A 13,739-nucleotide genomic window follows, 5' to 3' on the forward strand; every position below is an offset into this window, starting at 1 on the left:
GGAAAATGTTGGGAAGGAATTGAGAAGTACAGTATCTGTAATGGATAAACAATTGTCTTCAAAAACGTGTTGAAAGAGTGAAGAAGCCGAAGAAAACGGTAATGAAAAGTCAACACATCCTCCAGGTTTTATCACATAATCATCTCGATATCTTGGTGAATTGGAGCCGACGAGAGATGGAGACTCCGGAGGGTTGCTCTAATGTTACAGAGTCGAAATTCTCTCACAATCACACACTCTATTATAAACGGACCCGATGACAAAGAGGAGGGGACTCAGTCGACACATGTGACAAACGGTGGCGGTATATCTAGAGTGGGGTGGAAAAGTAGGTGAGAATAGAGATGTAAAGAGTGAGAGAGAAAGAGAGAAGGTAAGAAGAAGATATCAAGAAGAGACTGAACACAAGTTTATCTCTATTAGCGAGGTGCTCTTCGGAGGTGAAGGGAAAACTTAGTGATATAAAGAGAGAGGTCTCTTCGTTCCTGTCTCCGTCGTAATCAAAACCAATGTTTTATTGCCACCGGGACAATAATTGAAAGTGGAAACGGGGGATGTTTTCGAGTCAAATGCAAGTCAAATGGGAGGATTGAGTTACATGGATCAGAGTTTGTTGTCTAGCAATCTTGACTGACGTGACACTACTCACGATTTGTGAGATTTTGGAAATCTCATGGATCAGACTAGAACTTGTCTATAGGTTGTAAGTAAGCATTTTGACGGCTATTGTTTTGGTAAGCGTTCTGGGTTTGGTTTTTTCTTCAGTTCTGCTCATCATCTTTCAGTTTTAAATTCAATGTTATGCGTATTTTCATTTTGTTAATTACTTATTCATTCAGAAGCAAAAAAGAAAAGTAATCAATACATTAAAATTTAGTTTTATATTCTAATCTTCTTCCGGGTATCAACTCTATAACAGAAGATGTCCCCATGTGTGATCCTTGCTATTCTTCAAATCCTTCAATGTGACCTCAATTCCCTTCTTGAAAATCTCAGCGAACTGTGATGTTGCTTGAGATGGTCCGCCTGCTGCCACAGCAATCACTTTGTCTTTTCTGAAAAAAGGTCAACTACACGTGGGAGGAGTAGTGAAGTGACTTACTTTAAGAAGTATCTGACAAAACTACCAGCTTCTGGGTCTCCATTAGTGTACTCTTTTGTGAATCCTTGACTGCAACCGGAGAACTTCAGACCGAATGCAAAGAAGAAAAGAGTCCAGAAATATGGAACAATGGGTCCAGGTTGTGGTTTTCCAACGATTGTATAACCAAGGTATTGTCCTGAAAAAACACAGAAATGTTCTCAAAGAGTAAGCATGAACCGTATCTTACCATGAGTTTGAGCAGTTTGGAAATGCTGAATATTGATACTCTCAATGTCCCAAAGAGGTAATGGAGCAGTCACTGCATCTCCAATAGCGAATATGTAACTGATATTAGTCTGAAATCTCAAAGTTTCTATTTTTATAAACAGCTGAAACTCACTCTGAACTTCTCATCGACCTCAATAAATCCTCTCTTATCCAGTTTAATACCAGATCCATTCAAAAATTCAGTAGCTGGAAAGACTCCAATTCCACAAACCAACAAGTCAACATCCAATTCTTTTCCATCTTGGAGAATCACTTTCGAGACTTCTCCAGAATCATTTCCACGGAGAGCAACCACATTAGCAGAGAGCTCGAACCGGACTCCTTTCTCTTCAAATTTCAGACGAATTCCTTTTCCGATGTCAGCTCCAAAAACTGGAAGTGGTTCAGGAGTATTTGAAATAACTGTGACAGAAGCAGCATTTGCAGCCAAAGAAGAGGCCATTTCCATTCCAATGAAAGAAGATCCAACACAGACGACGTGCTTTCCGGCGTGAAGATTGGAAACGTGGTTGGCGTCTTCTACTTTGCGAACATAACAGATATTCTGAAAATAATTTCAAGTTCAAAACAATGAAAACTGAAATAATTCGTTTTTTTTTACCTTGAGATCTGCTCCTGGAACTTGAAGTTTTCTAACATTTCCACCAGTTGCAATAACCAATTTCGAGTATAAAATAGTCTCTCCATTGGATAAGTGGACTTCCCTCTTGCTCGAATTCACTGATGTGACCGATGTCTTCAATTGGAACTTGACATTTCTCTCCTCATAAAATGCATCATCCTTTCTCAATCGGATTTCCTCACCGGTTGCTGATGGTTTCTGAATTTTGAACTAAGTTTACCTGAATTTGAAATATCGACTTACTTTGGAAAGAAGAACTCTGTCATATGGTGGGAAAGATTCCTCAGAAATGACAATAATTGGAGTAATTAGACCATTCAGTCTAGAGTGTTCAATGAAAGTAGCAGTAGAGACTCCGCCTCCAATGACAACAACTGGACGATCATTGCATTCTTTCATCTTTGGAAGGTGTCGGATTCTTCTATCCGATCCGAGCTTCTTCTCCGTTGTCTTGATGACAATATCGCCATTTTGGACAGATACCTGGAAATAATATTTCTGTTGCAGAAAATGATATCTTCGAAAACGCACCGAGTAAGAATGAAGACTGTCGAATCCAGGATAATCTTCAATGTCTCCAGAACGAACATTGAAACATGCTCCATGAAGAGGACATCGGATTCTTCCTTTCGCGTAAGTTCCATTTTCCAATGAGAAATTGTAATGGGAGCAGAGTCCGTTGATGGCGAATAGTTTTCCGTCATCGTTGATAACAAGAACTTTTCTGTCTCGGACTTCGAATGTTTTCTTTCTGAAATATATTACTATTAACTATTAATACAAAATAGCGGCATAAGCCATGAGCATGATTCGATAATGTTTTTGGTTTCTGTTTTTACTTTTTAAGGACTTACGTTCCTGGTGGGACGTCTTCCAACTTCCCGAGAACCTCTTCTACAATTGGTGAATCATCATTGTCACATTCTGGATCGTGTGATGGATAATCGCAGAGAGTCATCTTGTTCTCTCTGAAACTGATATTTTATGACGACGTGACATAAGCTTGGTTTTACGGGAAAATTCAGAAACTTCTTAGAATAATCATGAAATAATGATAAATAAACTCTGTCTTCTCCTTATCAGTAGGAGTCTATAGATGAAAGTTGAGGAAAGAATCGTATAGTTTTAGTTATAAGAGGGGGAAATATACTGATGTGACTGGAACGGAAAAGGTTTTGTTGTTTTCCGAAAAGAGAGCCATGGAGACCAATTGGAGCGCTTGGAGAGCAGTGGGAAATGCGCAAAAAGCCAGGAAGAAAGAGAAAAAAGAGCAATACACTTTGTTGGGAAGTGTCTATTTGCTAGGCGGCGAATGGAAATGCTGACAAATGGCTGACACTGGCATGTATCTTGTATTGTTGATGGGAGGAGAAAATTGAGAAAAAAACGAAGAAGGAGGAGGTCATGATGATTTAAAAGTTCATAGAAGAAAGACACATGAGAAGTTCTGCAAAATTGTGAGAAAGCTAAACTTTTCAAGTATTGAAATATTCAGACGAGCATAGGAACTTTGAGATATTTAACATCGCCTTCATTTTTGGTTCAGAAACTGGATTTCTCAGTTTTTCCAATTTAGAATTTCAAATAGAAACAACTTTGTTCGAAACCTTCAAAGCAAAAACGTTACAATGAATGATTAACCTAATTCTACGCCTACTTCAACAAAACCGTAAACGTACGTTATTTCGTTCTTTCAAAACTTGGAAAGTCGCCACGGAAATCAAGAGAATCTTGTCAATAAACCACTAAAAGCTCAAGGTTAAACGAAGTAAACAAGCGATGCCCGAGGGCATTTCGTGTGGGAAACATGATCTGTTAGGTAGATCAGTGAGCTCATCGGAACGAAAAGTTTCACTTTTGATTTTATGTAAGGCATTCATCGTTGTATCGAGCTTGGAAACATGCATAGCTGAAAAGTAGCAAAGACTTCACAGAATAACATAATTCTGGAATGAAAATTCAACACAAGCTGGGCAATTTCCAACCTAAGACTAGTCACTAAAAATTTGTGAAACCTTTTGGGGAAAAAGATGCTAGAAAGTGAGAGAATTTAGACTGCGAAAGAGAAAAACCCTACGCAGAACGGCCGACCTCCACACAAACAACAACAAATTTGGAGAGAGAAAATGAGCGGAGAAGAGATATAGAGTGCGGAAAAGGTTCAAACAACATTTTGAAAAGAAGAAGGAGTGAATTATTTCGACGGAAATAAAGTGAACTTTTCAGCGGTTGACAAAAAGAAGAGGTCCAGAAAAAGCACTGAATAATTGACACGAAAAATAGGTTGTTCTGTTGGTTCACGAGAGCAGTAGTTTGGGTGATTGATTTTATGTCAAATAGGAAAACTCACTATAGTGGATAAACTTGATGCGGAGAAAAAAAACTTATCAAGAAGATTGAGAATTCTGAATATGGCCCCAACGACTTTGTTTACAGAGTTGATCCACGAGAAAGATGTCATTTTGTAAACATTTACAGTTCACGCCACTGTGAAAACAGTGTTTCATATAAATTCTCCATTTTCATGGTTTTTGGAACCTCTTCAGAAATGTTAGAGCAGTGAAGCCTAGAAATTTTTCATGAATCAAGAAAACATTGTTTGACTGTGAGGCTTCATTTCAAGGATGTTATTTAGAAAAATGGCTTCATTGCAAACTTCAGAGTATTTAACTTGGAAGATTGTCCTTTCACCTAAACTCTGATCATTCTCTCTTCATTCCATATGGATGAATGATCTTTAACGTTTGCATCAGATTTTATAAGTTTTATAGAGGCAGTAAGAATTTTATAAAAGAAGCTCTTGAAACCAAAAAGCAGTGTGTTTCTGCACCTTGGTTGCATTACTATACTTTAAAACGAAAAAGTGGGAAATGAAGTGAACAGCCAGTTGGTTCAATTATTTGCTGCGCGGAGATGAAGGTAGTAGCCGCGCCGGCAAATTGTTTGAAAGTGAAATGTTTTGTGTGTCTATTGAAACGTATTGAAACTTTTTTGTTTGTTGTTGAGTTTTTGTTTCCGAGGAGCAGAGGACTATTGTTTCAAAGCCTGTTTTCGAACTGATAGTTTTGTCGTTTCAGAAAACATTAAAAAAAACTGCATCTTCCGTTTAGAATAGAGGTTGTAAATTCTTCTTCTTGAATCCATTAAGTCCTTGTAGTTCTTTCTTGATCTTCCCAAGAAAGAAATATTATCAATAACACGTCATTTATGTGATTCATCTCTTTCTTCTTTGTATATTTTTTGTCACCCCAATGTTTTTGTTACACTTCCTGTCTACCCGTCTGTTACCTATCCGATCCAATATGCTATCTCTTCAACACTTGACCGATTCAATTCGCTCAACCAGTGTGTCTTCTCACGATCTGTTGGCGGTTGAAATATCAACAAAATACTGAATCATTCTCTTTTCTTGATACCTAAAGGTTTTGTTTTCCTGAAGTGTCAGCTCAGTTGAGCACCGAACCCACGGATATTGTTAGAACAGAAAATATGTTATAGTCTTCTGATTTGAGGAAGACAGAGTTTGAGTTTTCGACTGATTTTGTGACTCATTATGCAACGTTTCTCAAACATTTACAAGACGTCATTCTTTTGCGAAATAAAACAGCTCACTTTAAACAAAAATAGAATAAGTTTATTATAGACAACTTTTTGGCTTGCATCTTCTCTCCACTTTCCTTCTAACAACTCATCGCCTTCTTTTCTATTCGTTTTCCAATATTCAACTGTTCTATATTTTCCAGATGTCAAAACTAACTCTAGTCCTCGCCCTTCTATCCGTTTTACTTGCTGTGACACTTGCTTGCAAGTGTAAAGAGCAATCCACGAAAGAATCATTCTGCAATGCTCATTGGGTATCTCATGTTAAAGTTAAAATTCGTGTTGGAAAGCAAGGACTTCCAGAAGGATCTGAGAGAAAGGGATTGAACAATCTCAGATATACTGTTCAGCATGTCGAAGTTTTCAAGGTAAAACCAAGTTAGAACTTTTCTCACAACTGAAATCATAAAAAATCTTTCAAAATAATATCTGTAAACTCATTTATTTGAATGAAGTTTTTACTGTTCCCTAAAAGTTAAGTTTGCAGAAGCCATCGAACATGACAACTCTTCCTAACGAAATCTTCACTCCATCCGAATCCCCAGCTTGTGGTCTCACCATTGCTGCTGGTCATGAATACCTTCTTGCCGGACGTGTCGAGGGACCAAATGCTTTGTATACCGTTCTTTGCGGTCAAGTACTCCCAGATGACAGATCACAAACCTCCTACGAGAATGTTCTTGAATGGAAAAATGTAAGTGTCAGATTATGTCAATTGTTTCGAAATAACTGTTGTTGTTTTCCAGGTTCCACAATCACTTCAGACCCAAATCAAGACTATCAAGTGCTAGGAAAATAAATACTGATAAATACTCGGATGACAACAACTGATAATAAAATTGAATGTCTCATAAAAATTGTAATAAAATGTTGACTTTCTATTAAAGAATTGGAATAGCTGAAGTAAAGTATGATGCATAAGAAGTTTCAGTTATTTGTTTTCAAAAGTCAGTGTGAGTTCTTAGATGTTCTCGAACATACACATTGTGATTTCTAATAGGAAATTTTGATAGAAACAGTATCTGCAATGTACAAAAATGTTTATCTAACCGTCTTTCCGGTTACCTTCACATGTACGTGTCTACCATGTCTCCTAGTCAGAAAACAAATAGAAAACACAATTATCACCACACATCTGACCCTTCTTTTCCATCTCCTTCTCCTTCTACATCTATACCATTACCTTCTCCGTTTTGTTTGCTTTACATTGCAGACAAACAACTCCATCCCTTTCTATCACTCTGTGTCTCTTCGATACAGTCACTCTCTCTCTCTTCGTTTTCTTGCTCCCCGACCGCTGCCCTTCCCTCTTCTTTTTGCTCATTTGCATAGATACCTGCTTGAGGTCAACTCTCGGCAAGCCACTTTTTTTTGGAGCTGATGTCTCCTCTCTTCTACCTTCTAGGATTATTCCTAGTCCCTTCTGCTTTTGGTGCTGTAAAACCAAAAGTGACCACTCCATATGGACCAATTGTTGGTTTCGAGCACAAGTCGTCAGTAACTGGTTCGAAATACCACGTGTTTTTGGGTATCAGATATGGAAATCCACCAGATCACATCTACAGATTCCAAGTAAGTGTTCATTGAAACTTTGCTGAATCATTTCGAAACGTTTCCTTTTTGAGTTTTTTTTTTTTTCAAAAAATCAGTTGATTGCATCATTTCGTTTCTACTTTTAGAAACCTGAACCAGTAGAAAAGTGGCCTCACATCAATCACGATGCTACCCATTTCCGTGCTTCCTGCATTCCATCTCTCCGATCAGAGCTTGAAGAACAAGTCAACTATAGTGAAGATTGCTTGTTCCTGAATATTGTAACACCACCTGATGCTGTAAGTTTTCCGCTATTTTCAGTTTGTTACGTTTACCTTTCAGCGGCAAAAGAAACTACCAGTGATGGTATTCATTCACGGAGGTGGTTTCCAATTCGGAGATTCTTCGATGGTCGGATATGAGAAAGCAGCTGATAACTTTGTATCTCAAGGTATTATTTTCGTCTCTGTTCAATATCGCCTCGGACCACTTGGGTTCTTCACCACCGGAGACTCGGAGATTCCTGGAAATATGGGATTGTGGGATCAAACCCTGGCTCTTCAATTCTTGCATGAAGTTCTTCCTGACTTCGGAGGAGATCCGGATAGAATCACTTTGGCTGGACATTCAGCTGGAGCTGCTAGTGTTTCTGCCCTTCTTTATTCTCCCCACTCTGATCGTAGGTTGGGAAATAAATGAACATTTCTAGATGGGCTATTTCAGATCTTTTCAATCAAGCAATTCAACTTTCCGGCAGTATTTTCTCCGAAAGTAATTTGGATCGTAATGTAGTAGAAGACAGTAAGAAATTGGCCAAGGCAGCCGGATGTAATCAAGAAGATTCGAAGGGTTTGAGAGATTGTATTGAGATCAGAACAGTAGATGAGTTGTTGGATGCTATGGAACAGATTGTGAGTTTCAAAGTTTAAAAAAAGTTTTGACTATTAATATTTGAATTCTCAGGGAGAATTGATGCCCGGGCCGAGAAACAAGAAATTCCACCCATTCTTCGACAAGGATTTTTTCCCATATGATGTTGGTAACACTTCCTATTTAATCCATTGCTTTTCAAATTTCAGATCGAAAAAATGTCCCGAAAAGCTACGAAGAAGAAGACAATGCAAGGACTTGTCAGTTTGGAGAGTGGAATCAGTGTTCTGTACCCAGTCAAACTGGCGAAACTTCTTGGAGTTCCGAAGGAGAGTTGGGCAACTTATAGCAAGGACAACTTGGTTGATTTTATTAAATCTCAAGGTAGTTTCATTCATTTCGTTCTCTTTTTACAAGAATTGGTTTTCAGTTGCTGTGGAACAGGAGTTCGGAACAGCTTCTGCTCGCTTCTCGAGTCTTGTTGAAGAATTCTATCTCAATGGTCCCCTTACTGGAAATTCAAGTTTCTATCTGAATGCTTTTGCCTTGTTGCTCAGTGATCTTCAGTATAATATTCCAACTCTTCACGAGATTGAACTGAAATTACAACATGGATGGGAGACATATTTCTATGTGATTGACTATGATAGCGAGACAACGAAAGATCCAACTCATCCAATCCGTGGCCCATTCCATGCTTCTGAATTGAGATTCCTGTTCAATTTCGATGGAAAGGATAAGATTCCATTCAACGAGAAGGACACGGCTTTCGAAAGTCATTTCGTAAATGCTATTGTCAATTTCATCAACACGGGAAATCCAAGTACTGAAACAGTCTCATGGCCAGCTGTTTCAAGATCAGAACCATTTGCAAATCTCCATCTGAACGACCAACCATCCCTCCAACCATCGTTCCGTAAAGATGCTTATGAACTCTGGCAATCCGACATTGCAAAGACAGTTGGAGCAGAGTTAATGAAGAAGAGACTCCCTGCATCGAAAGCAACATTCCGTCACAGTGAGCTGTGACTAGCTTTACTTCGACATCAACTACTTACTCAACCCACTCCTTCCCCTCCTATTCAATATTATAATGACGTGTTAACTCGCAACAGTCTCATCTATCGAATCGGCTATAGTAGCTGGAATTGAGCTCATTTTTCATGTTTACGGTTATATACAGTTTCTCTTTTTTCAGTTTTTGCGCCAATAAATCAATTTTTCCGATGATTTTTTGAATACAGTCTGCATGAAAACAATGAAAACGAAATACAACAAACTTGTTCGTGATAAATCATTCCAGGAAAAAAACAAGGAACAAACAAAAACACGACAGCTGGTTTTTCGGATTATTGTATGGAAAATGCTATAAAAGGAGAACTGTGGAACGGAGAATATAGAAATACTCTGTAGTTCCGAGAGTAATCGAAAATTCGAGAAGAGTTAACTTTCAGTTTTTTTTCTTTTCTGATGAACCTGATTAATTGATACTAAATAAACAGGTAATCTTCAGTGTGTCCTATTTCTTTATGTTGGTCAGACTGTCAGTATGAGATCAAATGAACTGCCAATGTTTATCTCTCTTTTTTTCCTTTTTTCTCTCAATATGTTGTTTTCTGTATGACTGCCGAGAAAACAGGTCGTCAGTTGAACTTTATCGGCCAATATATGTCCACTTACTCTGTTTCACTCTTGCTTTTTTCCATTTAAAAGTTGGTTCTTTCGATAATTGCTTTCACTTTTTCCAGAATGAGTCACACTTTCCTTTTTTCGGTTTTATTCTATTTTTGCCTTCTGAAAACTTTTGAATCATGTAGCTGTATGGATTTTCAAACTGAGAAAGAAGGATATTGCGCAACATCGTGGAGTAAGTCATCGTGGAGTAAGCCTTCTGGTTTCTAAAAACGAATAATTTTTAAGTTTCGAAAGTCAAAGTGTTGTCAAAAGAAACCGACGGACTTGGATTGATGATGTCATACCGATTAGAACATTTGAAAGTTATCAAGGTTTTTTGATCGCCGAAAGGAAAGAAGTTATTTTTTAATTTGGTTTTCAGGCACCAGAGAACATCACTTTACCTGAGATTATGAATACAGCAACACAAGAGAGTGCTTGTGGACAAACTGGATTCAAAGTCGGAAAGCAATATATATTTGGAGGTAAAATTACAAAATGTCAATCTAGCTATGCTCTTTTTACATCTGTATTTTAAGTATGATCTACTAAGATGATCTTTTTAACAATAATCATGTTTCCAGGATCCGCTGCCAACAATGACTCTCTTCTGATCACATTCTGTGATTGGCGTGTTCCTTTGAAATATATCGATGAGCCAAAACTCGAAATGAAACCAACTTGGAAGAAGTTCGTGGACTCCATCGGAAAGTGTCCAACGCCGCCGAGTCGTTCGTGAAGTGAGCGATTGGCATTTTATTACGCAACATTCTCGACATAAATAATGTGAATATAATAATAATAAATGATTTTCGAGATTTTGATTACATGGAAAAAGGATGAGTTTGAACAAAACGAAAGTGTGTTCAAGATTTGAATGAATTCAATATTGAATAAGAGAAAGGATCGAGTAAAGCCATTGGAGGAAAGGGGAGAAATAAAAATGAGTTATATATGGCAAGCGTCACGAAAAGTACAGAAAATTTGGAGGATTCGCAAAGGGACAATTCAGAAATCACAAGGAAATGAATCTAGAAAGAAACAGAGACAATAGGAATAGAGAGATATTTGGAATTTCAGAAGGATACTACGATGATGTCTTTTTCGGAATGTAGAACACGAATGGACGAGTTTGAATCACATTTCCTTTGTTGCACTGGGCGGCATTGATGAAATACTAAAATAGACACTATTGAGTATTGAGAAAACGAAAAGCAGCTGAAAATTACCGTATCTCCGTTGAACAAGCATCCGTGTCTCTCGTGAACATGCCCGAAGATGTGATAAGCTGGCTTGATACGTTCGACGGTGGACAATAGATCTCTGCATCCCCAACGTTCATCTCCAAACTGATCGAGGTATCCAAGTGGTGGAGTGTGAGTAATCAAGACGTCGGTATCATTTGGAACAGCTTTCCAACACTCTGCAAGCTCCTTGGCACGAGTACGATAGAAAGGGAAACCGCGGAGGGGGTGGTAGGATGAACCGAAGAATTTGACTCCTTCGATCTAAAATAATGAATTTTATCAATTTCTCAATGATATGGATTGATTTTGTGGTAAAGATGCTTACCGTGATCTCTTTGTCTTGAAGATAAGTGACATTTGTGAGCAGATTGTACCCTTCCTCCGTTCCCAATCCTTTATCAGCATCCTGTCTATCACTCTGATTCTCGTCATGATCGAATCCCAATTCATGGTTTCCGGCAACGACTAATTTGTACTTATGCGGGAAGCGTGTCATCTCTTCGTTGAATTTAATAAGCTCTGCGCGTTTTCCGTTATTAGTGAAATCACCGGCGTGGATGAGAACGTCTCCATCTGGTACCTGCAAATATATTGACGTCAGATTTTGATTCTTTCTTTTGGTTTTATTGGATATTTTATGTTTCCCAGAGGTATCCACTGACGTCAATCTTTTTCATGCTCTCACTTCCTGGTGCAATCAATTTTTCTCAATGGACCCAATTCCCTGGGTGTTCGTTTCCTCGTCCAGACTATTTCCTTGAGAGATTGAAAAACCAAACGCCTCCATATATCACTTGAAAGTCTAGATTCTATAGTCTAACATCAATGTTTTGAGTCACGAGATATGAGATTTCTAGGTACACGCAAAGCAGGCAACCGACCTTCGAAACTAGTAATTATCATCAGGAAAACAAAACATCGACACCTTGAACAACAGAAACCACTTACTGTGACATTATGCAGTTGTTCATGGGTATCCGAGATGCAAACAACTTTCAAATACGGAGTTCCGTCAGTGGGTGGCGAGTTGATATCCCCTTCTTCGTTCAGTTTCGGGATCTCGATTTGAGTCTTGTTATCTTTCATCGAATCCCATAGCTCATTCTCCGCATACGGATCGATCCGCTCCTTTTTCGCCTCCATATACTGAGCCAACCAGCTGAAAAGTGCGACAGTTATAGAGGGAAAGGGGTGTACGTTCACTTTCACCCCCCACCTCTATCACAATTGCCCCCCACCTGCACGGTAGGGAATGGCCCCCCATTTTCCTTTCATTATCGATTTAGTTTTTAAAATTCGTGACCTTTCAATGCACCGCGTGGCCCACGTGTTTGAAGTAGCAGTTCGTTTTTATTAGGATTTCTTATTTATTTCGATTTATCGAAGACTCCAGAATGGTTATAGAGGCAAGTAGGGACCATTAGGGGTAAGTAAGGGTCATGTGTGAACTCTATTGGCGGTGATTATGGATACATGGACTAGTTCCACATTCCTCCCCCACTCTGATAAGGATTCCATAATTGCCCCCCATGTAAAAATAGGGGGGCAATTGTGAACTCTATGGGGGGGGGGGGTGATTGTGGAAACTTGGAGTAGTTCCACATTCCTCCCCCACATTTTCAGGCTCATCGATTAGTTTTTCTCTTAATCTTAGGCTTAGGCTTCTTCTGAATCTTAGGCTTAGGCTTCTTCTAAATCTCAGGCTTAGGTTTTTTTTCTAAATCTTAGGCTTAGGCTTCTTCTAGATCTTAGGCTTAGGCTTCTTCTAAATCTCAGGCTTCGGCTTATGTTCAAAGATCATGTCTTTACTCGAACCGGGCGGGGGCAATTGTGGAAACATATAGTAATTCCACTTTCCTCCCCCACTCTGATAGTGATTCCATGATTGCCCCCCATGGGGGGAGATAATATACCGTACAAGTAGGGGGGCAATTGTGAACTTCATTGGGGGTGATAGTGGAAGTATACCTAAGGGTTCAGAATGACCCCCCATTCCCGTTCTTGGGGGGCGATCATGGACTGTCGAAAGTTCATGATCACCCCCCGCTCTGTTATAACCCCCCACCATGGAATCACACCCCAAACCTGTGGGATGGGGGGTGATACCATAACGTGGGGGGTCCTTCCGGAGTGGGGGGCGATTGTGGAAATATACCGGGAAAGGAAATGGAAAATATAATTATAAATCTAAAAATTTTAGAAGGAACTCAGAAATGGAATTATGAAAAGGTTATTTTGAAGCTACAAGGTCGGGATTGTTGAAACAAAACAACAATGATAGTAGGTCCATTCGGCAAATTTCAGAAGATTCAACTGAAATTTACACAGTTTCCAGGAAGAACCGTGGCCTGGTGAACAATCACAAGGTACTAGGCATCAGTGTGTAACAATATTAACACTTTTACTTGTGTCAAAAAAGAAACAAGTCAGAGGAAGATGTATACAAGGTGTAGTTGAGTCTATGTAGCTACTCAACAGTATTCTTATTTTGAGACAATCATTTTCCCCTTCTAATCTCATCCAAACCGTCCACGAACTGACCAGGTGGTTAACAGAACCGTAACAATAGAAAAATGGAACATAGTCTCCGATTCAGTAGAGGGTTTTCAGGGTTGGGCAAAAGATCTGGCACCAGAAGAAGTGAATATTGGAGGAGATTCTTTCCGAAGAGGCAGACCAGAAAAGTGCGCGCGCCTTGTCGTCGTCTTCAACGTCTTCTAGAGATGGTCCCCAGGGAGGCGTTCGATTTTTGAGACACTCTCATGTGACTTTCTTGCTCTTCTTTTTCTCGTTTTTATGTGGTTTGGTTTGAACAATGACT

At 39.0% G+C, this 13,739-nt stretch overlaps 6 protein-coding genes across 6 annotated transcripts; 3 read left to right on the forward strand and 3 right to left on the reverse strand.

The window, feature by feature from the left end:
• Positions 1 to 910: 910 nt before the first annotated feature.
• Positions 911 to 2,952, reverse strand: GCK72_018781 (uncharacterized protein; the record flags this gene model as incomplete). The annotated part of the gene is made up of 8 exons (XM_053732738.1): positions 911 to 1,055; positions 1,103 to 1,280; positions 1,332 to 1,440; positions 1,485 to 1,916; positions 1,974 to 2,192; positions 2,238 to 2,477; positions 2,526 to 2,745; positions 2,849 to 2,952. The coding sequence occupies 8 exons, from the start codon at positions 2,950 to 2,952 to the stop codon at positions 911 to 913; spliced, it is 1,647 nt and encodes a 548-aa protein (XP_053581651.1).
• Positions 2,953 to 5,737: 2,785 nt separating this feature from the next.
• On the forward strand, positions 5,738 to 6,385 carry GCK72_018782 (uncharacterized protein; the record flags this gene model as incomplete). The annotated part of the gene is made up of 3 exons (XM_003110463.2): positions 5,738 to 5,962; positions 6,082 to 6,288; positions 6,341 to 6,385. 3 exons carry the CDS (start codon positions 5,738 to 5,740, stop codon positions 6,383 to 6,385), a joined length of 477 nt encoding a protein of 158 aa, XP_003110511.1.
• A 589-nt stretch (positions 6,386 to 6,974) lies between these two features.
• Positions 6,975 to 9,026, forward strand: GCK72_018783 (uncharacterized protein; the record flags this gene model as incomplete). The annotated part of the gene is made up of 7 exons (XM_053732739.1): positions 6,975 to 7,166; positions 7,274 to 7,426; positions 7,470 to 7,806; positions 7,851 to 8,038; positions 8,091 to 8,162; positions 8,207 to 8,381; positions 8,428 to 9,026. 7 exons carry the CDS (start codon positions 6,975 to 6,977, stop codon positions 9,024 to 9,026), a joined length of 1,716 nt encoding a protein of 571 aa, XP_053581652.1.
• Positions 7,482 to 10,450, reverse strand: GCK72_018784 (uncharacterized protein; the record flags this gene model as incomplete). The annotated part of the gene is made up of 2 exons (XM_053732740.1): positions 7,482 to 7,650; positions 10,353 to 10,450. The coding sequence occupies 2 exons, from the start codon at positions 10,448 to 10,450 to the stop codon at positions 7,482 to 7,484; spliced, it is 267 nt and encodes an 88-aa protein (XP_053581653.1).
• Positions 9,819 to 10,410, forward strand: GCK72_018785 (uncharacterized protein; the record flags this gene model as incomplete). The annotated part of the gene is made up of 4 exons (XM_003110608.2): positions 9,819 to 9,864; positions 9,918 to 10,003; positions 10,054 to 10,156; positions 10,256 to 10,410. The coding sequence occupies 4 exons, from the start codon at positions 9,819 to 9,821 to the stop codon at positions 10,408 to 10,410; spliced, it is 390 nt and encodes a 129-aa protein (XP_003110656.2).
• A 308-nt stretch (positions 10,451 to 10,758) lies between the features above and the next one.
• GCK72_018786 (uncharacterized protein) lies at positions 10,759 to 12,061 on the reverse strand (the record flags this gene model as incomplete). Its single annotated transcript, XM_053732741.1, has 4 exons — positions 10,759 to 10,848; positions 10,901 to 11,179; positions 11,244 to 11,498; positions 11,867 to 12,061. 4 exons carry the CDS (start codon positions 12,059 to 12,061, stop codon positions 10,759 to 10,761), a joined length of 819 nt encoding a protein of 272 aa, XP_053581654.1.
• Positions 12,062 to 13,739: the final 1,678 nt, after the last annotated feature.

This window comes from Caenorhabditis remanei, chromosome V (genome assembly GCF_010183535.1).
Source record: "Caenorhabditis remanei strain PX506 chromosome V, whole genome shotgun sequence".
In the NCBI taxonomy this organism is placed as follows: domain Eukaryota; kingdom Metazoa; phylum Nematoda; class Chromadorea; order Rhabditida; family Rhabditidae; genus Caenorhabditis; species Caenorhabditis remanei.